Genomic DNA, 23,239 nt, shown 5'->3' with positions numbered 1-23,239 from the left:
GAGCCAGAAGCGGCGAAACCAAGGAAAAGCTCCTCTATATAAAACCAGTGTACAGTACAAATTATCGTTCTCCATAGAAATGAATGGAAAAGCTGTTAATCCGTTCCAGCTCACCCCCAAAAAATGGTTGTAATTTTTTTTAAATCAGAAAAGTAGCAATCTATTTCTAATTCTCTTTATGATTAGACACATTTTGTTTACTGCCAAACTACAACTTGTGACATGACCCCCCCCCCCCCCCCCCTTTCTTTTTTTTTTTTTAAACGGGTTACATGTCGCATATTGTCGTGGTATGTGCCGTGGGCCGCTAACAAGAGGTTCATTGAGCTGAAGTCATGCATTTCCATGTTGTGTTGGTCAATATAGTGCGTCAAATCCATATTTTGGGTGCCTTCCACATGTTTCCGCAGGGCTTCTTGACAGAACAGGGCCTGAGCGAGATCATGCGGAAGATGGGCGTGGGTGACGGCGAGGGCATCTCCTTCTCCCACTTCTGGACCTTTATCCAGAATCTAGCCACCTCGCAGCACGGCCTCCTCGGCGGCGGCAACAAGGGCACCTCGTGCAGCTGCGCCCTCCTGTGAAGACCCTCAACAAATCACCACCACCACCAACAAAAAAACAAAAAACAAAAAAAAAGGCTCAGAGGTTCCGCCCCTAAACTCTCCCTGGAAATGTAGAACCCACCATCACGATCAGGTGTCGGGCAGAATCCAAAAGAAGATGGCCCATGTGCAAGGCATTCCATTTTTATACGCGATCATCTCTATATGACAGGTTTTAACATTTCCATCATACGTTGTGTAATAAAATCAAGATCCAAAGCAGGCTACTTTTCTCTCTGACCAAACCTACTCATAAAAAAAGCTTTTGTATTTTCTTATTTTACTTAGTAAATGAACTCACTAACCTTCTTCCATCAGCAAGGTGGGATTGCTGGTGCTCTTAACCAAAGTACAATATAAATGAATATATCTTGTCATATGCATCAAATTTAATGGGTACAAAAGGCCATACTTGCTCTAATCATTAACTCACATTTTTCTTTCTTTTTATGTATAGTCAGGGTGTTGTCCAAAAGATTTGTGTTTACTTTATTAAATGTATTTTATTGGCAGTTGGATGAGATCAGCGTTGACTAGAACCAGTTTGTGAAATAATGTTTGAATAAATTCACTCCTTGTGCACAATTAACCTCCAGGTATGTTGTTGCAATGATCTGGAATTAAAACCGTTCCTCGGTGGAACACAGCCAATGGTTTACCTACATGGTTTTACAAAACATGACAATGGTGGACAACTGTCGAATACAAAATGACAAACACTCAAAAGAAGCTGCCGTGGCATTAACTCGGCACTGCTGCATCGACAATGTCGGGAATCTCCCGCAATGGGCCCCTTAACTAGCTGTTGCTGGCCAGTATGGGGGGCAAGAGATGGCTATTATTGGTCCATATCAATGACCTTTTGTTTTATTGTTTTGTTTTTTGTGGACTGGAGCAAACAAATGAATTTTAATTAATTTCACATTTCAATGAAAATATTTTTGTAATGTCGCCATTACCGCGTCAAACATGTTTGACACAAAAGGGATGGGGGCTCGTTTTGCCCGGCTTTTTGACCACGTGTCTGTTTTCAGGTCACCCTGCTAATACTGTGTAATCTCCTTTACTTCTGATTAGCCATCTTACCCGCTCCCTATCCTTTCCCTGCTTTTAAATCAAGGTTGAATGCAATTCGTAGACTCGAAATTGGAGTGACTAAAGATCGCTCTGCTTTCTATGGGGGGGGGGGATTTTTTTATTTTTTTATTTTATTTTATTTATTTATTTTGAGTCACAGGAGTCTACTCATAGAAGATGGATGGCTAAAGACTTGACAGGTACTTCTATAAAATTCACACCGGGGGTCGGGGATTCCCTAACAAGCCAGATCAGGATTACTTACTTGGTAGACATTAAATAAACTTGTGGGGATTGAACAGTCTGCACTCAGATTTTCTACTATTCATGCCTCGGAGCATGGCAAGGTGCAAACTGTATGCGTAAACTGGGAAGAAGTGTCCGTTTACAATGTAATAGGAACTACAGACGCTAAGATAAAAAGGTAGGCTATATATCTTACGTTGGATATCGGTTGCTAATTTGTAACCAGTGTTTAGGAAAAGTTGATGCTGTTTTAGCTAAAGTAAACAAAGCTGCCAAGAGTCATTAAGTGAAATCACATTTTTGCCGCTGCAACTAAAGTTTTTCAAGGCTCAAAATTTTCAGTCCTCATAATATGACTGAAGATGTATAGCATAGTGATTTTGGTTCTACAATGGAGAAAAAACAAGTCTATTTAATATTGTTTCTGTTTCAAGCCTCTTATCCTCCCAAACTTGACCACCAACATGGCAGACAAACAAACCTTGATCATGTGATCAAGAACTATATTGCTTTGTTCCCCCATTTCATGTTTGAGCCATTTAAATTGCACAGTAACTTTGGTAAAAAAGGACATAACAGGTTTTAAAGGTGATTGCTGCAGAAGGGGGCTGCCTGTCACACAGGGTCGTGGAAACGCTCTTTTTGTCCACAAATGGTGGGAGGAGGCTGTTTGTTGACATAGCAGAGACCCCATTCACCCTCTCACCCACTCACGCGCTCCACGTTCAGCGTTTTCTCCACGCCGACACACGTTCGTCCATGTGGACGCTTCCAGCTTCAAGCTCTCCCTGGGCATAGAACTGGACGATACGTAAGAACATTGAAATTGTGGATGGCTTCAAATGTGGACGCCTTGTTTGTGTTCTGGCTATAAATCTTTTGCACAAAGACGATAGCTGCGACGATACGAATGAAGGCTAGTTTGCATAAAATGCGGTTTTATGGAGGGCAGTGCTAACCTCGAGTGTTATATTTCATCTGTTCATCGCGTTTCGATGGCAGAATTAAGTTTAATCGTTAACCGGCTCGGAGGCGAGCTAACTGTTAGCATGTAAGCTAACGTAGCAGTGTGGAGTAGTGCGTGCGTATGTGTGGCATTTCGCCCACAAAAACACGTCATAAAATACAAAACCTAAGACATTTATTTTAAAAATAACAGTTTTAATGAATTTAATGTTCAACTCCATTTAAAGTCACTTTCTTTCTTAGTGTTGGTAAGTAATTAGACTTGTTGCTTAGGAACAATGCTGTTGGATTTTTTGAGTGTCACCTCATTCGTAAGTATGGATGGAAGTCTTTTTAAATCTATCTTACGGACTACCTACCTAGCTATCTACCTACCTAGTTAGGTCGTTAACAAGGTAGCTCTTTCTATTTTTTCAAGGCAGCGTTATCTTGCTTTACCTATCTACCTATTCAGCTCGCTAAGCAATTAGCTGTTTCAGCGTTTATCTACCTACCTGCCTTTCTAATTTATCAAGGCAGATATTTATCTTTATTATTACCTACCTAGCTACAATTGTTCACACCAGGATGTTAGTGACTTAAATTTAATGTGTGCTTGTTGTAACCAGTTTGTCCATCTCAGCTGTCCCAACGATGGCGAGACATGCCAACCAGAAAATGTGGTCTCAAAGAGGGTCGACGCCCCGACTAATGGCGTCTCCTTGATCCCTTCACCGACGACCATCAGCCCTGCACCTCGCCTCAACTTCTGCCACGATGGCGATATGCTGCCGCTTGTTCCTACTTGCCATGACTCTGCTGGGCTTTCTGAGCTCCTCTGTGACCACGCTGACCCCTCGCATCTCCTTCCCCGTAGGTAAGTGCAGACTTTTGTTTGTTTGTTTTTTTTGCCCCAAATGCTGCATCCATGCTGTTTAAACAGAACTGTTCCATTTCCTCACTAGCATCTCAATGCATTGTTGTTGCCTTGGCTTAAAAGTCCCCATGTGCAATCCCAGGTAGTCCCGGGAGACGTCTCACCCGCTTCAGCAGTGCTGACGTGGGCAACACCACCACGCTGCTGCTCAGCAGCGCAGACGATATGCTCTACGTGGGGGCTCGTGACGCCGTGCTGGCGCTGGACGTCAGCCTTGAGGACACCATCACGCTGAGGAACAAGGTTAGGGAACGCGTGGTGAGTAGGAGATGGACAGTATGGTTGTTTTCACTGGGCACTGTGCTGTCTCTCGTAGCTGGACTGGAGACCTTCGGAGAAAGACCTGGAGCAATGTTCCATGAAAGGAAAGAAGATGGCAAGTAGCTTTTTTTGCAATTTCATTCTGGAAAATATTGAAATCACCATTGACCTTTAATATAATAAATAAAAAAATTAAAAAAACGGTCGGTTCAAATAACGTATATTGGGACATGTTTTCATATCTCCCAATTTTTGGTTGATTTTTATTTATTTTAATTATTTTTTTTACAAGTTATTTTGGTATATAAAATCAGTATTTTTAAGAGTTAATTAGTATGAATATTCCATGTTCTTTTGTGATGTTTATTTCAGACGGACTGTCCTAATTTTATCCGGGTACTTCTGTTCCTGAATGCCACGCACATCTACGCCTGTGGAACATTTGCCTTCAGTCCACGTTGTATCTTCATTGTAAGTTTGTTTCCCATATACAGCATATGCACTGTATATAGATAGAGCTCGACTGAACTGACATTAGATCATTTTGAATAAGCAAGAAGTCAGCTGATTGTTGATTGTTTTACTTATGAAAAACTAACCAGCTATTCTGTGAAATGGTTAATTTCAACTCTTCCCTGAAAAAGTTGCCAATTTATGTTGCGCAATTATGATTTTATAGCACTTTTTATGAAGATTTTTGCATTAAGTACTGTATCAGGCATTTTGGACAGTCACGTGATCATCGTGACGTATCGCGTGCGTAAAATACACATTGAATGACATGAAATGAATGACGCAAAGACACTCACGACGAAGAATTATCGCATCCCACGGCTGACATCAAAGGTGGAATTACGCCTTACAACAAAGATGCACTTCTTCAAAATCAGTACAGCCATGGATGACATGCCAAAGATTTGTTTCCAACCGAAAGCCGGATAAAACTGGCAGATCCAGCCGCCGGTGAGTCGCAGTGAACAATAAACATCCAGGTGACTTGGACTCTGCTAGGCTAAGCTACATGTCATGTGCGAAGCACGCTTTAGCCCACATTAGGAGCGGCCACCTCCACATGGAATGACATGAAAACCGGATGTGTTGAGGACTTATTCTGAACAGAATTGGCCCTAAGAGATATATACCATTGCAGTTTATTGCATCTTGACTTATATTCTAGAACTCTGACACATTAACGGCGAGTCTCAAACCTGATGAGGGACGAGGTCGCTGCCCTTATGATCCCTACCAACGCAACACTGCTATCATCGTAGGTATGTCAAGTCAAGCTCCTTGGCCACGTGGCTTCCTGTTGTTTGCTTTCATTCATTGTTCGCGAATGATAACGCATACAGGTCGCCATACTGGTAACATGCTAATGAACATAAACATTAAATTACCGTCTCCAGACGGAGAGCTGTACACGGGCACGGTGGCCGACTACCGGGGCAACTGGCCGCTCATCTCCCGCCACCTCAGCGAAGGCTCACGCGTGGACCTCAAGCTGGACGACACGCTCGGATGGCTGGAAGGTAAAGACATGGTGCAGAGTGTTTTTTTTTTTTTTGTTTTTTGACAAATGAAGTTGTTTTTCTCTCTCCGCAGATCCAACCTTCATCAGCTCCACCTTTATTCCAGATGAGGGCAAAATTTACTTTTTCTTCAGCGAAGTGGGCCGAGAGTACGACTTCATCGACAAGTTTGTCGTCTCGCGCGTTTCCCAAGTCTGCACGGTAACGAGCATGCAGCACAACATTGATTAGAGGGAACGGTCACTATTTGAGGGAATACAGTTGTTTCTTTTCCATGCATGCTCTACTAGAGTGATGTCGGAGGCCAGCGGACGCTCCAGCGGCGCTGGACCACCTTTGCCAAAGCGCAGCTGCTGTGCCAGGCAGATGGCGAGCTGCCCTATAATGTCATCCAGGACATCGACAGCCTGCCGCCAGCTGAGGGCACGCTGACGGATGACACGCTTTTCTACGGCATCTTCACCTCTCAGTGGTCAGTCAGGTGGCACGATGGTCCACTATCAACCTATCAAACAACCTACCAAAAGAAAGATTAGTCTCTTCTTTCATCAGGAAAAAAAGTATATTCTGTTTCTGTTTTGCGGCAATTAGCATTAGAATATAGCTAAGTTTCATCATTATTCACAAATCTGCTTAGAACTGTGGGGAACTCAAGCTTGTTTTAACATGGCCCTGGTTGAGCTCTTATACTCTGCTGCCACCTGCTGGCCATTTTTGTAACAACTACCATTGCTTCAACCATTTTCTGCAGGAGAGTGCCTGCATCAAAGCCTTCTGTATGCTCTAGCATAAAAAAAATGTATAAATATGTTTTTAGGACATACATTTAAAATAGAACATATTACGTTTTTGGGTGCAAATGAGTTAAAAATGTATTAGGGAACCAATACATAATTGAGAGATCCACAATTGCACCATTAATTAATACAGTAATGATTTAACTTTTTTTGGAGCTTATAAAACAGCATGATTCTCTTAAAATTATTGTTTTGATTTGACAACATGGTGTACATTTAATTCTGGTGCTGCAGGAATGTTTTAAGTGTATTTAAATAAAAACGTGTCAGTCATTTTTAAATTTTATTTTATTAATATTAATTATGATTGATCTTTAATATGCACATCACTTTGTTGCAGAAGCAGTATTTTTTTAAGTACTCCAAAAATAAAGTTGAGTATACAATTTTTCACAGCAAGGACAAAAGGAAATAAAGATTCTCCACGGCATATTATAGGACATGTGACTGGTCATCAGGCATCCACATGGCTCCTCCTTCACAATGGTGTTTTTATCATTTTTTGCGAGTCATGCATTGTTGATTTTGTTTCTCCTTTTGAACGCAGGTCGGTCAATTCAGGACTGTCGGCCGTGTGCTCGTTCCGCTTGGCGGACATCAAGTCGGCCTTCTCAGGCAGCTACAAGGTCCTCAACCGTGACACGCTGCAGTGGAGCACGAGGGTGCAAGAGAGGGTGGCCAACCCGGGTGAGGTAAATGTTACTGAGACGCAAATTGGAAGCCGACTCGTACAGATATACTGTATTTTACGGCTTCACAAATATCCGTCTTTAGTGCGGCCTGCACAACGCGTCGGACAACGCCCTGCGCTTCGTGAAGGAGAACTTCCTAGCAGATGACAGCGTGCGGCCGGCGGGTGGGGGTCTCACCTTGTTGTCGGTCGAGCACCGTTACAGCCACCTGACCGTCCAGAGGGTCCGGGCGGCAGACGGCGTGAACTACACGGTGCTCTTTCTCCTCACAGGTGATGTGAGGTTTTTTTTTTTTGTTAGGATTGCTAGTGCGTCGGGTGCCAAATTAATTGGGTGGTGTTTCAGAGTCGGGGTATCTTCACAAAGCGGTGCTGCTGCAGAGCGGGGCACACGTTGTTGAAGAGGTGCAGGTGTTCCTCAAGCCGCAACCTGTCAAGAGCCTCAAGATGTCCATACCCAAGGTACAGCAACCCAAACCAGTCCATTTGAATCCAATGGCCATTTCTTCGTAAATGTATAAATATTTGTATCTATAAAGCTCGTAATCGCTTCATAAAATATTTAAATATTAAAGAATCTTACAATTCAATAAAATACTCTTTAGTACTGTTGGCTCAGCTGAAGAAGTCTCATGAGATTCACCACCGTCTCCTCAACAGGGCCTGATCTTTATTGGCACGTCCGAGGGTGTACTCAGACTCCCGGTGGCCAATTGCTCCTTCTACTGGACTTGCGCCCAGTGCGTCCTCGCCCGTGACCCCTTCTGCGGCTGGGACGCCGCCCGCCGGGCCTGTGTTCGGGTCTCTGCCACCCACCTGGGCCAGGATGTGGAAGGTGGCAACGTGGAGAAGGTGTGCAAGAGCATGACGTCGATGCACAGAGCTCTCTTCGGAACAAACAACCTGCCGGCGGGTAAGCACATTTTCTTGACGTTCACCAATTGTCACGTTTATGGTTAAAAAAAAAATGAATCAACTCCACAAAATTTTGTAGTCTTGTTATTACAAGACTTTTTATTTGTTTTTTTTGTTTTTTGATACATTAATATGTGAAAATAAATGTTAAATATAAGAAACAAAACGGCAAAAAAAAAAAAAAAAAGTTCACTTGGACATTGAAAGTTTTTTTTTTTTAAATTAGTTTTATTTGTATTTTATATTAGAATTTTTGTTTATCTTTAAATATTTGTAAATTTACATTTTTATATTTGTATTATTATTATTATTATTATTTATTTTTTATTTTTATTTTTTTTAAATACTAATTTTTGCTCAGACATTGGTATATAATTTTGTGTGTAAATAAAGCATGCTTTTACTCAAACTATATAAACAGACGAACCAATATTGTGCTCTATAATTCTTATTTATTGTGTTTATTCTATTTTATTGTTATGCATAAACATAAGAGAATTGGATTAAAAAGAAAAACTAAAATAAAGTTGAATAAAAATTCATTTAAAAAATAGCAAAAAATCTTTTTTATTTTTTTATTTTTTTTGCACAATCAGTACAAATTTAAACCAAATTTCTAGTGGGGATTTAAAAAACTAAATAATAAATTAAAGGAGATCACAAACTCTCAGTGTAGTGAGGGAGGCATGTGGCGTCTATTTTTTGATTCCTTGTAATCAGCCCAGTAGTTTTTCCCAGGAGGGTCTCGAGCTATCATCTGTATATCAGCTCCCTGTCCCGCAGGTGAGCCGCTGTCGGTGTCCCTGCACGAGGTGGTGCGTCTCCCGTGTCCCGCCGCATCACGCCTCTCCCGCCAGTCGTGGGAGCGGCCCAACAGCCGCCTGTCCCCGGAGCTCTACCTGCACCTGGACGACGGCAGCCTGAGCTTCGTGGCCACGCCCGCCACTCTGGGCCACTACCTGTGCCTGTCGGCCGAGAACGGCTTCCGGCAGACCATGGCCGTCTACCACGTCAAGCAGAAGAGCGGCCCCCCCCCCTCGGTACCCGAGTCCAGGCTGACCACCACGGGGCAGCTGGGGCGCAACTTCACATTCTGGATGGTGAAAGCGGCGCCCAAAGAGGCCGCCTTCCAAGACGGGGACTCGCTCCTGTCGGCGCAGTCCTCCTCCTACCTAAAGGAGCTGGTGGCAGTGTCCATCCTCTTCGTGCTTTGCCTGAGCGTGTTGCTCACCATTCTCCTCTACATGGTCAAACAGAGGTGGCGTAGCCGCACCGCCCCGCAGCAGGTGGCGGCGGATTCGGACAGACGGACCCCCACGGAGCACGAGGCCCTCCGCGTGGGGCCGGCGCAGAGCCAGCGCAACGGACACTTCCAGGGCTCGCTTTCCAACGGGGCGCTCGCCGCCTCCAACGGACACTTGCCCAACACGCCCATCTGAGCGGCGTCATTTCAGGTAGGGAAGAAAGACGCCGTGATTGCAGTACTTTAAATGTCGAAACGTGCCAGGTCAGATGCCAGCAAAGGAGTATTTGGGCCACGCTGAATAGAAAAATGGAGGGAAAAACATTTTATAGGAAATATTCATGTCCAAACTTTAGTTGCGTGAAAAATGGCATTAGTTGTGGGGGGGGGGGGAGTATTTAAAGCTATAAAGTGGTTAAATTACATTTAAAATATATACACTGTAAAAATAAATACATGTTCTAAGAGTAAATCATATTACAATAACAATGTTAATACACAAGAATGATGTCTTAATATTACAGGGAAAAAGTGCACCCAAATAAATTTGTAATGTGACAGGAATAAAGTCAGAATGTTATGCGATACTTTAAGAAGATGTTTTAACAAGGAATTCATTTGTACTACTGTCTGTTTAAATATCTAAATATTAATAATGATGTGATGTCAAAAAAAATTATGTTACAGGAGTAAGGTTGTATTTGGACAAGACGAAATATGCAGGTGTCAAGTCACAGGAATAAAGTTGTAAAGAATGTTTCTGTTTTTGGTCATCCAAATAATGTAATGGGACTTTTTTTTTTTTTTTTTTGTGCAAATTGTCGCAATTTAAGAATAATAAAATAAGGTACAACATTATGTAAAAAGTAAAAAAAAAAAAAAAAAAAAGTCAAGGACAAAAGATATATTTCTGATAATTGTTCATAATTTATTATGAAGCGAAATCTATAACAAAAATCTAAACATTATGTCACGACAATAAATTTGTAATATTACATGAAAAGTATGAAAAATACAATGCAAAAAATACGAGAAACGTCGCACTGTGACAGGAATAATCAGAATTATTGCGTTAAAAATATAAATGTAAAATATACTTTCGGTTGTAATATTACAACCTTACAAGAAACAAAGTCTTAGCTGCTTAAAATTATGAATAAAATATTTGTAAGAAGAATAATGTTTGTAATTTTAAAGAGAAAAAGATGTTAGGTTCTGAAAATAGCCACGATGTTATGAAACAAAATCATGTTGATGAATAAAGTATTGGACCCCAGAAAATCCTGATTGTGAAAATAATGTGATCATGTTGTAATAGTTCATGGTCTGAAGTTTCAACTTGTACTATTATAAGAAAATTGTTACAGCATGCATTTTATATTTTTTATGCAACCGATATTTTGATTTTTTTTTTTTCTCCATGTGATAACATTAATCTCTGTTTAATTAATTTCAGCGTGGCCCGAACACTCTGTAAAATGCCCAGTGGCTTTAACGAATGCTAGCAGTTAGCATTCGATGCCACATGACTGCTTCATGTACAGTACTCAGTACACTTTTGTATGATTTCGCACAAAAATCACAATTGTTGTTCGTAGGAAATCAATGTTTGCACAATTTTGTCACATCACCAACTCGATGGAACTCTTTTGTATGATTTTTCTACTAAACTGTGGCGTGTTATGGGATGGCATTGCCTCTCCTGAACGTGCCTTGGTTCCACTACAACACTTGGACCCTGTAATAATGTGACTACTGAACCAGTTTGTGTGTTCATCTTTAATGATAAATGTGAATATGGTACTAATGTGCTTCGTGACCACTTTTAGTTCACCACGGGGGAGAACCCGGGACCAAATATACTGTTTCTTTTTAGTCATCCAGGGGCTAACGTTTTACTCCCTTAGGATGATATTTTTTTTTGGGGGGGGGGGATTTTCACATCTGGACCGACTCCGTAGGGAGCGAACACAGCTGTTGCAGCTAAAAAAAAAAAAGATGATGAAATCCAACCACTATCATAATAAATATTGTGCGAAATGAATGCCTTTTAATGTGAGTCGTGATGTAGACTTTATTATCTTTGTGTAGGTGGACTGAATGGATGCCATTTAAGAAAACAGTATTGTATACGCAGTACAATTTTTAATGTGCTCTGCAGCGCTGCCACGTGGCCAAACATGTGAAATGCACCGTAGAAAAAGATTGTCGGTACAAATTTCTGAAAAATAATGTAAGAAAAACACAATACAATTTGAAATATGTATATAATAACACATTTATATTCAGTTTTATTTTGCATTATTTTTACAACAAAATATGAAAACAAATATTTATGTAAATGCAACCAAAATATCTGAGATTTTATTTATTTATTTTTTTTCATTTATTATATTCACACTTGCTCAATGGAAACTGTTGTCTCACACTATTTGGTTTTTGTGTATATAAATACAGTAAAATGTAAGTCGAGTACAAAAAATGACATGGATTTTTCTCCCATGGGTATATTTAAAATTTATATCTGAATGCATTTTTCAATAAATTTAACATATTTTTGTTCAATTTTAAATTATATTTTTAGTTTTAAGATTATTTTAAATAGCTACACAAATTAGACACAAGGTAAAGAAAAAGTAAATTAGTTATCAACTAAAAAAAAATATGTTCATTAGTTGTTTTTCTAAAGTTACATATAAAATGATCAGAAATGAATTTAGGAGCATAATTGCCAAATTTGTTTTATTGTTTTCATTTACGGTGCCTCATTGGTGCAATCATATAAAAATTGATTTAATAGAACAATGATTACCTTTCAGTATTTATCTTTTTTTTTTTTTTTTTTTTTTTTTAATAAAGCTAAAAAAAAAAGAAAAAGAAAAAAGAAGCATAATCAATAAATCATTTGCAGCATGTGATGACATCACCAGAGTACCTCCCTTCCCTCCTTCCTTCCATCCTGGAATGCAAGTCTGCGAAAAGTCTGCAGCGGCCCGTTTGCTGCAGTGCAATCGCACACATACACATACACACTCTTATTTTAGCAGCCTGCCTGCACGTCAACAGCATCCGGACTGAGAGGAGGTTCCACGGTGACTCGGCACAGGTAAGAATATCATTTTTCATTTTGGGATACATGTTTCTTCCTTCTGAGCTACGTGAGGGCTGGATGTCTTGTATATGATGTCCCTCTGGACTGCAGCCAAGTCATACTGCAGCTGCAGCCCACTTTGGTGCAGTGTGCCTTGAAAAAGGCCACTGCAGTGATAAATGTTTTATTAAATGTTTTATACGTGACAAAGGCGCCATTATTACATAATAATAATGATCTGCATTTGCACTGCATGATACCGGGAGATGCTTTGAACATGAGGGAGACATATCGAAGGTGTGCCAAATGTTTTGGGTCGGCACCTGTCCCTTTAAGAGGCCTCTCTTTCTGTCTGAGACAGATCGAGGATGCAAGGATGACCTAAACACTACCACTGAGACATTCACCAACATTTACAACCAATTTGTTTTATAAAATTGTACCAATTCATGTGTTACATGAGGACTGCACGTTAACCATGTCCCAAAACTTATGCTTGTGTCAATCTCAAAGGTTGCAAGATGGCCCAGAACGACCTGAAAGACCCGACACCCCCGCCGGGGACGCTGAGCCCGGGCCAGCTGCAGTCCCATTTCAAGATGGAGCCAAAGACTTTGGGGGTGAGCAAGTAATCATGTAGATCCCGAATTAAACCAGTTAAAATGCTAAAGTGCTATCAATCTGCTCAACGATAGTATCTTGAGCACTGTAAGGAGTAAAACTTGAAATGAGTATTTCAAAAGTCTATTGAGACTGGATAAAAAGCGGGAAAAAAAAATGCTCTACATGGATTGTATTACGACTATAAATCCTAGCAATAATGTACGATTTTCAAAATCTTAATTATGTTAGATCATATGCTACCAGTTGGTATGCTAATCTGAATCAAAATGGCAACTTGTGTAAAGAAGGCTTTTTCGACTATCAACCCAAGTAGTAATTTACTGTTTCCACAAGATTAGCTAAAATGCTAACATGCTATCAGTCTGCTAAAATATAGCAATTTGAGTACAAATAAGAAATTGAGTGGTCCTTTAAATGTTTTTCAATCCTAGTAGCCATATGTAGGCAACCGTTAAAAAGCCCAATTACGGTAAACATAAAATGCTAACAGTTGTTACTCTAAATTGAATTATGATATCAACTTGGGTATAGAAAACGCAATGCAAGTGCCAAAAGCAGTTTTACATCATGCTTGTCCTTTTGTCAGGGATTATTTCAAAAGGCTAGTGAGACTGAATCAATTGCTAATACGCTAATTTTGTAGCTAGATAAAATGCTAACATTTGGCCTTCTAAAAGTTAGCGACTTGAGTGCAAAAAGGGCAAAGGCCCATTATCATGTATATTAGAACATGCTTTAGTTTGTAGTCATGGAAGTATTTCAAATAGCTGATGAGGCCAGATGGAATGCTAACATGCTAGCGGTTGATATACTAAGATAGTGAGTACATAATGTGCTACACCAAATTCCAGTTTGATGACCATCAATGAATGTATCTTTTTTTAGTTTTTTGAAAGCTAGCATGCTATTGTTGTGCTTAACAATAGTGGCCATCTTGTCTTCTTCAGGCCATCCAGCTGGTCATCGCGGTGTTGATCCTGTGCCTGAGCATGTCCGTGCTACGGGTGCACGAGATCCACTTCACGGCCGACATGGCGCTCTTCCTTGTCGTGGTCATTCAGGTTGGGAGAGTTAGCAACACGTGATAACGTTTCACATTTGTCGGAGCCAACGTCTTTCTCCGAGCCGCTGAATCTTCTTTCTGACGAGCAGGTCATCCTGTCGGGGTCCGTGTTGATCCACAGTGCAAGGAGGCCCACTCTGTTTTGGGTGAGTGGCCTTTCATTATTGTTTACAGTTGCGTGTGAAATAACTGGCGACAAGTTGCCACATGCTGCTTCACCAAGTTGGAGAAAAAAAATAGATACATCCACTCCAGTTGTTTGCAAAATGGCGAGCGACATTCTTTGTTTCCGTTTTTGCAGGTAAAATGCGCCCTAGTTCTTCATCTGATAAGTGCGGCGTTCGCCACCGCCGCCCTGGGGCTGATGTCCAAGCACCTCCCGTACAGGCAGGACTCGTACCACTGTGAACACTGTCGCCAACTGGAGTACCACGCCGTGGTAATGCAACCCCAGCGATGTTTATATTGCATCTCATGACATGGCGCCGCCGTACCTAATCGAGTGTCGTGTGAGTAGCGGTCGCTTCGTGAGAGGAGTCTTGTCCGGTGCAAGACTGAAACAATGTGTTTGCAAGACGGAAGGAAATAGGCTGGGATACATTCCAGGCCCACTGGCCACTAGATTTTTGTGATTCAAAATTTGGTTGCAGATTTAACGGCCTGTCAAAGTTTCATGTCGTATCTCAACCGAAATATACGTTTTGGGGAATAAGCAAATTTTGGCCAGCCACCATCATTGTACTGTACCAATAACACGTAAGGTATGTATTGTTGCATTTTTTTATAAAGTATACTTAGTAGACTATCATAAAAAAGAGACTTGCTTACACGATTGCTTCAATTTGTTTCTTTATCGTCTCGAGTTGAAGGTACACATGAAAACAAAATAAAAATAAACATTTCATCGCAAGTCTACTAGCTTAATGCTAACACATAATGTGAAACACCATTGACAGGATCAAAATTAGCATTAGGCAACACATTCAAACAGAGCAGACCTCATCTTTTCATGCGTCTTTATTACGCTGCATCTCTTCCATTAGAGCTCAGTGCTGCCTTGCATGTTGTGGCACAATGCGGTACTACACTCTCAATTTGGACTAAGCTGTATACTATAAAAAAATGGTTTTTAAAAAATGCTTCACAATCCACACTATAGCACAAGGGTTGACTGTACCAAAAATGAAAAGCTGCTAACAGTAGACGACCGGCCAAAGACCACTTTTTGATGTTTTGTCTTTGCAGCTACATTGTTTCAGGAAATGCACCGAGCTGATCGAGCAAAAGTGCAAAGTAAGCGGACAGCCATCGTACATTTCTCTTTTTTTTTTTTTTTTTTTTTTTTTTTTTTTTTCTGTTCAGGCATTGGGCCCACGTCCAACAGTTTTGCGTTTGTGCTAAATGAGCGCCTCTTGCGTGTTTAGATGCTGATCGACGGCATCCTGGCAACGCTGGTGATCTTCCTGGTGCTGGAGCTGCTCATCTGCGTCACCGCCATGCTCTTCGGCCTCACCGTGCTCGCCGCGCGCAGGACGCAGGTCCTCAACTCGCCTGGCCTTCTCCAACAGGCCCTTTCTTTTGCGGCACGCTTTCATTTCTATCGATAGCCATGTCTTTGCTCGCGTTTCAAGTCTAGTTTGAAACCCTAGCCGTATTTAGAAACCCAAACTGTAGTTTGAAACCCCAAATTTGTGTTGTTTTGTAGTCTTTATTTTAATTCAACTCAATTCAATTTTTATTTTATTTATTTAAATCAGATGATTGCATTTTTTTTTTTTCTGTTCAGGCTCCAAGTGAGCGACCTCGCTACCCACAGACCCGCCCGCCGCCGTCTCCGGCTGTTCAGGCTGTTCAGGCTGTCCGGGCGACTCCCCCGGCTGCGGCCGAGCCTGCCGCGTCCCAGGTATGGTACGCGCACGTGCTGCACGCGGGCACACTGGTGACTGTTTGTTTGCGTGTGAGCAGGTGGCCGTGGTGGTGACGGAACCCGACTCTGATCTGATGGAAGACATCGCCACCCCGCCCACCGAACCTCAAGTGGAGCCCATTTAAACAGTCTTCTCACACACCCACACGACCTTGTGTGAATAAATCCTGATGTCACACGTGGTGCTGTACCAAAATGTGGCACCTGACAAACGTGATCGTAACGTGAGCGCACAAAAAAACAAACAAAAAAAAGTTCACAGTTACATATAAGCCACGATAGAAGTCACAATAGAGAAATATCCTAATGTATTATGTGACGTTCAGTGTGTATGATATCATGTAGTCGCATCACAAAAAGAACGTCATACTGTTTTTTTCTGCAAATAGTGGTCAGGGTATTTATTTACGTAACTGCAGATAGGTTGGGCGTTGACTGGGAATTTTTGGAAAATCAACTTGCATATTGGCAGTCCTGTCAAATAAAAGGGGCTATGCTGATGATTATGATGAAGAAATTTAGTGTATGGGATTTCTTTTGAGTGACTGCCACTAATTGAAGAAATACCGTGTTCGTGTAAACGAATGAGAATAACAATAGTGACGTTTTTTTCTTCATGATCTGGAACATACTGTCTGACGTGTTTGTCTTTATCTTGGCTTACCGCACTACAGAAAAGAGCATTCATCCCTATGTGTACTTATAATAATGATGTATATAATTACTATCTTTTATCACTAGTATAGGCACATACTGTATATCGTGTAAAAGTGTCTAATAAAAGCTTTCAATCATAAATAGATAGCATGATAATTTTGTGTGTGTGTTTGTGCAGGTCTTGCTAAAGTTGCGGTAAAAATATACTACATTTTGATACATTGGACATTGGTGTTGGTCTTGGCATGGCAAGTCATAATTTCCATAAAACAAGATGCATATGGATTAGTTTTAGGAGGAAATGAAAACTTAAATTAGTCAATAAATCTTTACTACATTTTTCAATGAGAGACGCAAATTGTCACCTCCTATGCGCTGTGCATTAACATCTACCGTCCCCCCGGGAACACATACCCACCACCTAACAATTCTATTGTTGCACAAATAAGCTTCAGTAGAGGGTTTTTGCACTGATTCCCAATATGCCCTTTTTTTGCCTAGCACATCAAGTTTTCTTAATAAAACGGATATTTGTAATTACAAATGTAATTTATTATATTTAGTCATATTTATGAATTAAGAGTGAGGTTCAGCAACAGGAGGAATTTATTTCCTGAAACGTCTTACCTATGGCTACAGGCCACCGGGTGGCGCTAGTGAGCAACAAGCGGAAGAATTTGGTTGGCTTTGATTGGTGGACTTCACCGTGGAAGAGCGGAGACAGGTGAGCCCAATCAAGTGTTGATTGCAGAACGCAGGTAGGCAAGATGGCGCCCGCGCGCGTGACCTTTTGTCAGGTTAGTGAGCACACGAGGAAATGTTTGGCGTTTGTTCACGTTTCTCACCGTGAGGTTTTGCTTGTTTTACAGGATTTTCACACGTGAGGGACAACAGCAGCGTTTGAGGTTTGAGCGCACAGTACACACACGTCACAATTCACTTCCGTTTGTTTTATTGAGCACATGGGCTCCTTTGGTTTTTTTCCACGATTTGAAATGGTTTTGGTTTGTTTTTAAAGCTGGCCAGCTCTAATTTGTATTGTTTTAATTTGTTGTAAATGACACACCTGATGGCATTGTTCTTGGGGGAATTGAATTGTAAGGCTTTTTTTTGTTTAATTGTTCGTGTTTTTTGTTTTTGTTTTTTTTTCCTGTGAACTACGTGTGGTGTTATGTAACTTTTATTTTATTTTATTTTTTTTCCTAATTTTCTGGATTTGGGGAATTTCCTTGCCTAGTCAAGTTTTTGTGTGGTTCCAAACTTTTTGTTTTCTCGCAAATCGGAACTGGTGAAATGTACTTTCTTTCCCAATCTTAATTTTCATGTGCAAGGTTATTCACTACTGTAAAATGTTTGTTTGTTTTTTTGGGGGGGCAAACTTTGAATGTGGTATTTTTTCCAAATGCATTTTTTCTTATTCTCTGAGAGGGAATCTCTTTCCGTGTGGGACAAAGGTCAAGATGAATTTGTGTATGTCGTATGAAGTTTGTGTAGTTACAAAATTTGTATTTTGTTTTCCCAGCAAATCGGAGGTATTGGAATGTTTTTTTTTCCATCATACTGTTCATGTGGAAGGTTATTCACTACTGTATTTTTTATTTTTTTTTGCTTTGTAAACTTGTGAATGTGATTTTTGTCAAATGTAATTGTTTTTTTTCTTTTTTGAGGGTGAGTCTTATGAAGTTGAATATTTCCCCCATGTACTCATTCCGTGTGGGCCAGAGGTCAAAATGAATTGGCTGAAGGTGACATGTACAAATGAAGTTACCAGATGCACACAATTAACGATGCGTGTGTTTTGCAGGCTGGAAGAGGAGCCAAATGTGACAAGGAAAAGGAACAAATCCGAATCAAGCGGCACGCAAAAGTTGACATGTTGGGGGATCATGTGAACAGGAGGGGGTCGTGTGTTGAGCCTTGGGGTGCGCTTTGGTTGACTTTGGTTATGGGTGACAATTGTGTGCGGTGTTGGCAAAGTTGCGTTGAAATGAGGGCAGGTGTCGAAATGGTTTGGAAAGCTGATTGATGGTTGGAGTTTGTTCTTGCTTGAGGTGGTTTGTGGTTTTTGTGGCTTGTCTGGATCCAGAGCAGCTTTTTTTTCTTGAGGTTGGCAATTGAAAGGCAGGCTTGTGCGGTTTTCGCTCCCATCCCCTTTTTGTTTTTCAGACTTCCAGAGGCACCAGATTTGGTGAGCAACTGGACCGGGCCAGGTTAATGAGGGTTTTGGTTTTTTTTGTCTGTTTTTTTCTGTCCCTTCATAGGCAGGTAAGAAAGTACGCAAACACCAATACAATAAACAAGTGTAAGATGAAGAATTATGATCCCGAAATCTGACACTGTTGTGCTTGTTTTCCTCAGTTCCCTGTGGTGACCTGCAGGTTGTGCTGTGGGACGGTCCGAGAGGCACCAAGAACAACTGGACGAGGGTCATCTCGGCACAACTCCAATTTTTGTGGTCTCGGCACAAGGCTCAGCTGCGTATAATCTGTCTCTGGAGAGTGTAAATGATGGACAGGAGCTTCTTTTGACCTCTTCAGGTGGAGTATTTGACTTTAATATTGGACAGGACTTTTTTTTTTTTTTTTTTTTTTTTGCATTGCATTAAAAATGTTTTGTGTATTGCATGTCTGTGTGTTGCAAGAAATGACCAGCGAAGATGGTTGTCATGACGGCTGGTGAGAAACGAAGTCAGGTAAACACAAACACGCACCAGAAAATTTATAATACAAGGGATTGGCATTCATTTCAATAATTTGTTTCAAAAAGTTAAACTCTTTATTATTACATAAAGTAAAATATTTCAAGTCTTTTGTTTCAGTTTGGATCATGATGTCAGAAATACAAAATCTAGTGTTTGACAAAATGAGAATTTCATGTGACCAACAAAAAAATTCCTGGTCGACAACCTTGACTGTTGACTTGATAGTCCACTTGTTAGGAAACTCCTGCAGATCTTTAAATCTTCGTTGCTTGACATCCTCTCCATCGCCGTCACTTGTGCACCTTTTCCAGCCACGTTTTCGCCTTCTGATGCGGCGCTTTTTGAGCGTCCAGCTGTTTTTGCAATTTCTTTCTGCACAACTGTCAAGTCATCAGTCTTGCACATGATTCTGAAGCCAACTAACCCAGACTGAAACCATTTCAAGGCCTCTCAACTTGAACTTGGTCATGATGTTCGAATTTTGGCAAGGACTAGATTTTTTTTTTTCTGCCATAATCATCAAAATTGAAAAAGGCTGGAAATATTTCACTTTGTGTTGAATAACACAAGTTTCACTTTTTGAAACATTATTGAAATAAATGAACTATTGCTTGATATTTAAGTTTTCTGCCATGCATCCATACAAAAAAAAAAATCTTTCATCAGGCTGTGAATGGTCATAATGTGTTATTGTGCAATCTCTTCCCTGTGTTGTCTTCCTGCATGTTGTGGTCCGTTCGGAGGCGGAGCCAGCGGACGAAGGTAATGATGCACGCACACACACTGAAGTGAGCAGCACACAATTAATTGTACATGAACTAACCGTCCATGTGCATTGACAGGAGCAGGCGTGGAGGGAAAAGTGCTTCTCCCAGGAGTCGACCTGCAGGGCTTCAACTCGTTGAATGGAGTCTCATGTTGTAGTGAACATTGTATAACACCACATTGTGTTGAATGTTCCCCACTCAGCATCTGTTGCATCCTGGAAGGGGATTGGTCCCTCCATCTCGGCTTTCTTGGCCAAGTGGACTTTGGAGGGTTTTTCTTGCCCGGACCGCTTGGGTGCTTGAGGTGAGGGGATGTCGCCCGACAACCTTTTGTCAATTTTAGAAACGACGGCTTATGCACATGCGTTCGTTTCTTGCAGGCTGCAGAAGGAGCCGGAATCCGTCGCGTCCAACCACAGCAGTGTAATAAATGCACAAAATGGACCATTTTCTTGTTTTTGAAACTAATTGTACTGTACCCCATCTGTTCTTGTGGGTTCTGTTGCAAGGTGGCGTTGGAGTGGGACGGGAGAGAGGCACAAAGATCCACCAGATGAGGGTGATAAAACCGACAGACACCGAAATGAAAAATGCAGCACTCTGGTTTTTGTTTTTGTCATTGCAGTGTGAAGAAGCCACCTGGGATGGGAGACGCCAAGTAGAGCCAGAGCAAGTTCAACACCAAATGCACCAATGAATGGAAAGACTGGAAACGGGTAACAAATGTATAATTCAATACGCCAGTGGCATAAATGACATATTTTCTTTTTGGTGCAGGTGTGAGGTGGATGTGGCTGGGGTGAAGAAAAGGAGCAGTTCCACAAATGAAGACTCAAGCGGCACACAAATAAGTATCATCTGTCCGAGGGGTGCCTGGAAATGGTGAACTGGAGGGGGCAGAGTAGTGAGCCTTGTGGTTTGCCTTGCTTGAGTCTGGCTCGGGTTGTTGTGGTTGTTGGTTGTTGGTGTTTTTGAAGGTTGGAAAAGGTCTGATGGTAACGAGGGCAGACGTGGATGGTGTTTTGTTTTAAGCTGATGGTTGGAAACGCGCGCGCGTGTACTTGAGTACTCTTTGGGAAGGAATGTTGGAAATGGTCAGTTTTTTGGCTTGTCTGGATCCAGACCGTCTTTTTGTTGTTTGAGGTTGTCAATTTGGAAGCAGGTGTGTACAATGTCGGCAGTTTTTGGAGGTTGATCGTCACAAATGAAACGTTTGTCTGTGTTTCAAGGTTGTGGAGGCGCCGGTTCAAACGATTGGAACCACGAAGCAGTACATCGACAAATCAAGTGACCTGCACACAACTCATAGTTTTGTTTTCTTTTTGCAGTTTTGCGTGGTGGGAAATGAGCCAGGTCAAAGATGGATTAAAAAAAAAACAAGTCAGGTAAAGTAGACACATGGCAATAAAATGCACAAGTGTCGGTCTGTCATGCTGATTTAGTTTTTGCCTGAACAGCAGAGTTGTCCGACTTGCCGGCTGATGACTCGTCCAGCGCTCGCGTCAGCCTCGACATTCGCCGGAGTGACACACACAAATGTTGGTCTTCCAACGGGCGGAGGTCACCAGCATGGAGCCGGATGTGCAGGTGGACTAAGATCGATGCCCGTATATGATATCATCCTCTCATTTTTCTCATATGTATGATATTGTTCTGCCCCCTTTTTTTTTTTTTTTTCCCCCTTTCTTCCCTTCCTTTTTGGCTATTTGCAGGCTGTTGATTGGCGGGAGTGGAGTGGGATGGCCCAAGAGGAGCAAAGACCACCAGATGAGTAATAATCACTCACACAAGTGATGATCCAGTGTTTTGCACAGGGACGAGGATGAGCCGGAGGGGACGACTGGCGAAGGATATACACACGCACACACGTCAAAGAAATTTGGTAGCATCTATTTTTTATTTATTTACTTTTGTGTTTTTGCAGGGTGGTGGTGGAGGAGGAGACGTTTGTTTGTTTGGGACAGGAGGCACCTTGCAGAACCAGAACAGCCTCGTAAGTCCAAATGTGCAAGTCAAAATCCAAGTGACAATCCCAAAAGTCAAAATGCATTCATGTGCTTGTTGATCAGGATGAAAGAGGAGCCGTATCAAAGGAAAGACTGGACAAAGGTAACAAAACGCATGGCAAATGCATCAAGTGGCACGCAACTCCAATTTGTAACCAACAATGCAAACGACTCCAATTTTGATTGCCGCAGGACTCCGCGATTGCTGAGAGGAGGAAGAGGAACGAGTCCACCTGTCAAATGAAGACTTCAAGATGAACAGCTTCTTGGAAATTGAGGCAAGTGTCAAATAAGTACATCGTTACGTGGTTGACAACACATGTTAATGTCATTTTTTTCTTTGTAGAAGCATTCCGAAACAAAGGTACAGATGCTTCGGCCCTTTGCGAGGAAAGCGCAAACTGCACATGGAAATACGTCTTTGTTGACTTTGTCACTGGCCTGTGAAAAACATTTCCATGAATTTTTTTTTGTTTGTTTTTGGGATGCCTGCATTCACTTTCATCTAATACACATAAATATGTAAAAAAAATAAAATAAAATAAAATAAAAAATAAAATAAAAGTCAAATGCATAAGTATTTTATTTATTTATTTTTTTACAGGACACCGACGACTTGTTTCTTCACTCTGTCGGCCTCACTGGATGTGCACTGACCAACACTGACTGCCTGATGGGGATTTTGTTCTGAGCTGCGTCAAGGCAACGTTTGCATAATTTATTCGGAAATATTGACGTATATTTTTTTTGCTTCTCTCTGAACTTACTTGTAAACAGTTTTTCAGTTTTGTATCTTCCAAATGTGCCTTTGTACTTGAATTAAAATTGTGAACTGATGTTTGACTCTCACTTGAAATATATTAAATGTTTGTCCTGTGCAAAAACATTGAATACTTTTTTGCAAGTTACTGTAGCATTTCCTAAACATTCTGTACTAAGACAAAAACACTAAGGTTGAAGATGTGAATAGAAATGTGTAGTCAAACGGTTTGGGTGTTTCAAGCAACGTAAAAGTGTTTTCTTTTTTTTTCCTTTTATTTTTTTATTACTGCATAAGATTCATGTCAAACTATGAGATTTTCACTTGAGTCTTTTGTGGGGAGTCTTCTGTTGTAAGTGCAATTAATTGTGAACGTCACAATCTATTGTAGATGTGT

The 23,239-nt window shown here is 41.2% G+C and overlaps 3 protein-coding genes across 14 annotated transcripts; all 3 read left to right on the top strand.

Annotated features, from left to right (window-relative positions):
- Window positions 1-1,800: 1,800 nt before the first annotated feature.
- On the top strand, window positions 1,801-12,298 carry sema4ab (sema domain, immunoglobulin domain (Ig), transmembrane domain (TM) and short cytoplasmic domain, (semaphorin) 4Ab). 8 transcript variants are annotated; one of them, XM_077507246.1, is made up of 15 exons: window positions 2,149-2,739; window positions 3,517-3,750; window positions 3,893-4,053; window positions 4,127-4,186; window positions 4,444-4,542; window positions 5,249-5,342; window positions 5,478-5,600; window positions 5,674-5,801; window positions 5,891-6,072; window positions 6,945-7,089; window positions 7,172-7,361; window positions 7,435-7,550; window positions 7,749-8,001; window positions 8,772-9,457; window positions 12,158-12,298. In XM_077507246.1, the coding sequence occupies exons 2-14, from the start codon at window positions 3,651-3,653 to the stop codon at window positions 9,440-9,442; spliced, it is 2,322 nt and encodes a 773-aa protein (XP_077363372.1). In that variant the 5' UTR covers window positions 2,149-2,739; window positions 3,517-3,650; the 3' UTR covers window positions 9,443-9,457; window positions 12,158-12,298. The 8 variants fall into 8 exon arrangements, with proteins under 8 accessions (XP_077363369.1, XP_077363368.1, XP_077363371.1 ...); XM_077507243.1 differs by lacking the exons at window positions 2,149-2,739; window positions 12,158-12,298 and adding an exon at window positions 1,801-1,882 and having other exon boundaries at window positions 3,503-3,750; window positions 8,772-11,057; XM_077507242.1 differs by lacking the exons at window positions 2,149-2,739; window positions 12,158-12,298 and adding an exon at window positions 1,803-1,882 and having other exon boundaries at window positions 8,772-11,057.
- LOC144007518 (uncharacterized) lies at window positions 12,205-16,749 on the top strand. 2 transcript variants are annotated; one of them, XM_077507248.1, is made up of 9 exons: window positions 12,205-12,352; window positions 12,851-12,957; window positions 13,909-14,022; window positions 14,114-14,170; window positions 14,326-14,463; window positions 15,270-15,317; window positions 15,449-15,562; window positions 15,811-15,927; window positions 15,990-16,749. In XM_077507248.1, exons 2-9 carry the CDS (start codon window positions 12,859-12,861, stop codon window positions 16,074-16,076), a joined length of 774 nt encoding a protein of 257 aa, XP_077363374.1. In that variant the 5' UTR covers window positions 12,205-12,352; window positions 12,851-12,858; the 3' UTR covers window positions 16,077-16,749. The 2 variants fall into 2 exon arrangements, with proteins under 2 accessions (XP_077363374.1, XP_077363375.1); XM_077507249.1 differs by lacking the exon at window positions 15,270-15,317.
- A 1,375-nt stretch (window positions 16,750-18,124) lies between these two features.
- LOC144007955 (uncharacterized) lies at window positions 18,125-22,966 on the top strand. Of its 4 annotated transcripts, none has more exons than XM_077507950.1 (14): window positions 18,127-19,145; window positions 19,250-19,300; window positions 20,053-20,071; window positions 20,152-20,380; window positions 20,457-20,497; window positions 20,586-20,635; window positions 20,702-20,792; window positions 20,854-21,461; window positions 21,534-21,663; window positions 21,789-21,847; window positions 22,001-22,069; window positions 22,146-22,185; window positions 22,275-22,360; window positions 22,687-22,966. In XM_077507950.1, the coding sequence occupies exons 2-7, from the start codon at window positions 19,265-19,267 to the stop codon at window positions 20,771-20,773; spliced, it is 447 nt and encodes a 148-aa protein (XP_077364076.1). In that variant the 5' UTR covers window positions 18,127-19,145; window positions 19,250-19,264; the 3' UTR covers window positions 20,774-20,792; window positions 20,854-21,461; window positions 21,534-21,663; window positions 21,789-21,847; window positions 22,001-22,069; window positions 22,146-22,185; window positions 22,275-22,360; window positions 22,687-22,966. The 4 variants fall into 4 exon arrangements, with proteins under 4 accessions (XP_077364077.1, XP_077364076.1, XP_077364074.1 ...); XM_077507948.1 differs by having other exon boundaries at window positions 18,132-18,873; window positions 18,967-19,145; window positions 20,586-20,792; XM_077507951.1 differs by having other exon boundaries at window positions 18,125-19,145; window positions 20,457-20,499; window positions 20,586-20,792.
- The last annotated feature ends 273 nt before the right edge of the window (window positions 22,967-23,239 follow it).

This window comes from Festucalex cinctus, chromosome 19, assembly GCF_051991245.1.
Source record: "Festucalex cinctus isolate MCC-2025b chromosome 19, RoL_Fcin_1.0, whole genome shotgun sequence".
Lineage (NCBI taxonomy): Eukaryota > Metazoa > Chordata > Actinopteri > Syngnathiformes > Syngnathidae > Festucalex > Festucalex cinctus.
The sequence above is the reverse complement of the archived record's forward strand: the minus strand, read 5'-3'. Positions and strand labels throughout refer to the sequence as shown.

Excerpts from the sequence above, each read along its gene's own strand:
- sema4ab (XM_077507246.1), top strand. The coding sequence starts at position 3,651 with ATGGCGATATGCTGCCGCTTGTTCCTACTTGCCATGACTCTGCTGGGC. Across the intron at positions 6,073-6,944 it reads GGCATCTTCACCTCTCAGTG|GTCGGTCAATTCAGGACTGT; the intron begins GTCAGTCAGGTG and ends TTTTGAACGCAG. Across the intron at positions 7,551-7,748 it reads TCAAGATGTCCATACCCAAG|GGCCTGATCTTTATTGGCAC; the intron begins GTACAGCAACCC and ends TCTCCTCAACAG.
- LOC144007518 (XM_077507248.1), top strand. The coding sequence starts at position 12,859 with ATGGCCCAGAACGACCTGAAAGACCCGACACCCCCGCCGGGGACGCTG. Across the intron at positions 12,958-13,908 it reads TGGAGCCAAAGACTTTGGGG|GCCATCCAGCTGGTCATCGC; the intron begins GTGAGCAAGTAA and ends TGTCTTCTTCAG. Across the intron at positions 14,023-14,113 it reads TCCTTGTCGTGGTCATTCAG|GTCATCCTGTCGGGGTCCGT; the intron begins GTTGGGAGAGTT and ends TCTGACGAGCAG.
- LOC144007955 (XM_077507948.1), top strand. The coding sequence starts at position 19,265 with ATGGTTGTCATGACGGCTGGTGAGAAACGAAGTCAG. Across the intron at positions 20,381-20,456 it reads GGACCGCTTGGGTGCTTGAG|GCTGCAGAAGGAGCCGGAAT; the intron begins GTGAGGGGATGT and ends CGTTTCTTGCAG. Across the intron at positions 20,498-20,585 it reads CGTCGCGTCCAACCACAGCA|GTGGCGTTGGAGTGGGACGG; the intron begins GTGTAATAAATG and ends TTCTGTTGCAAG.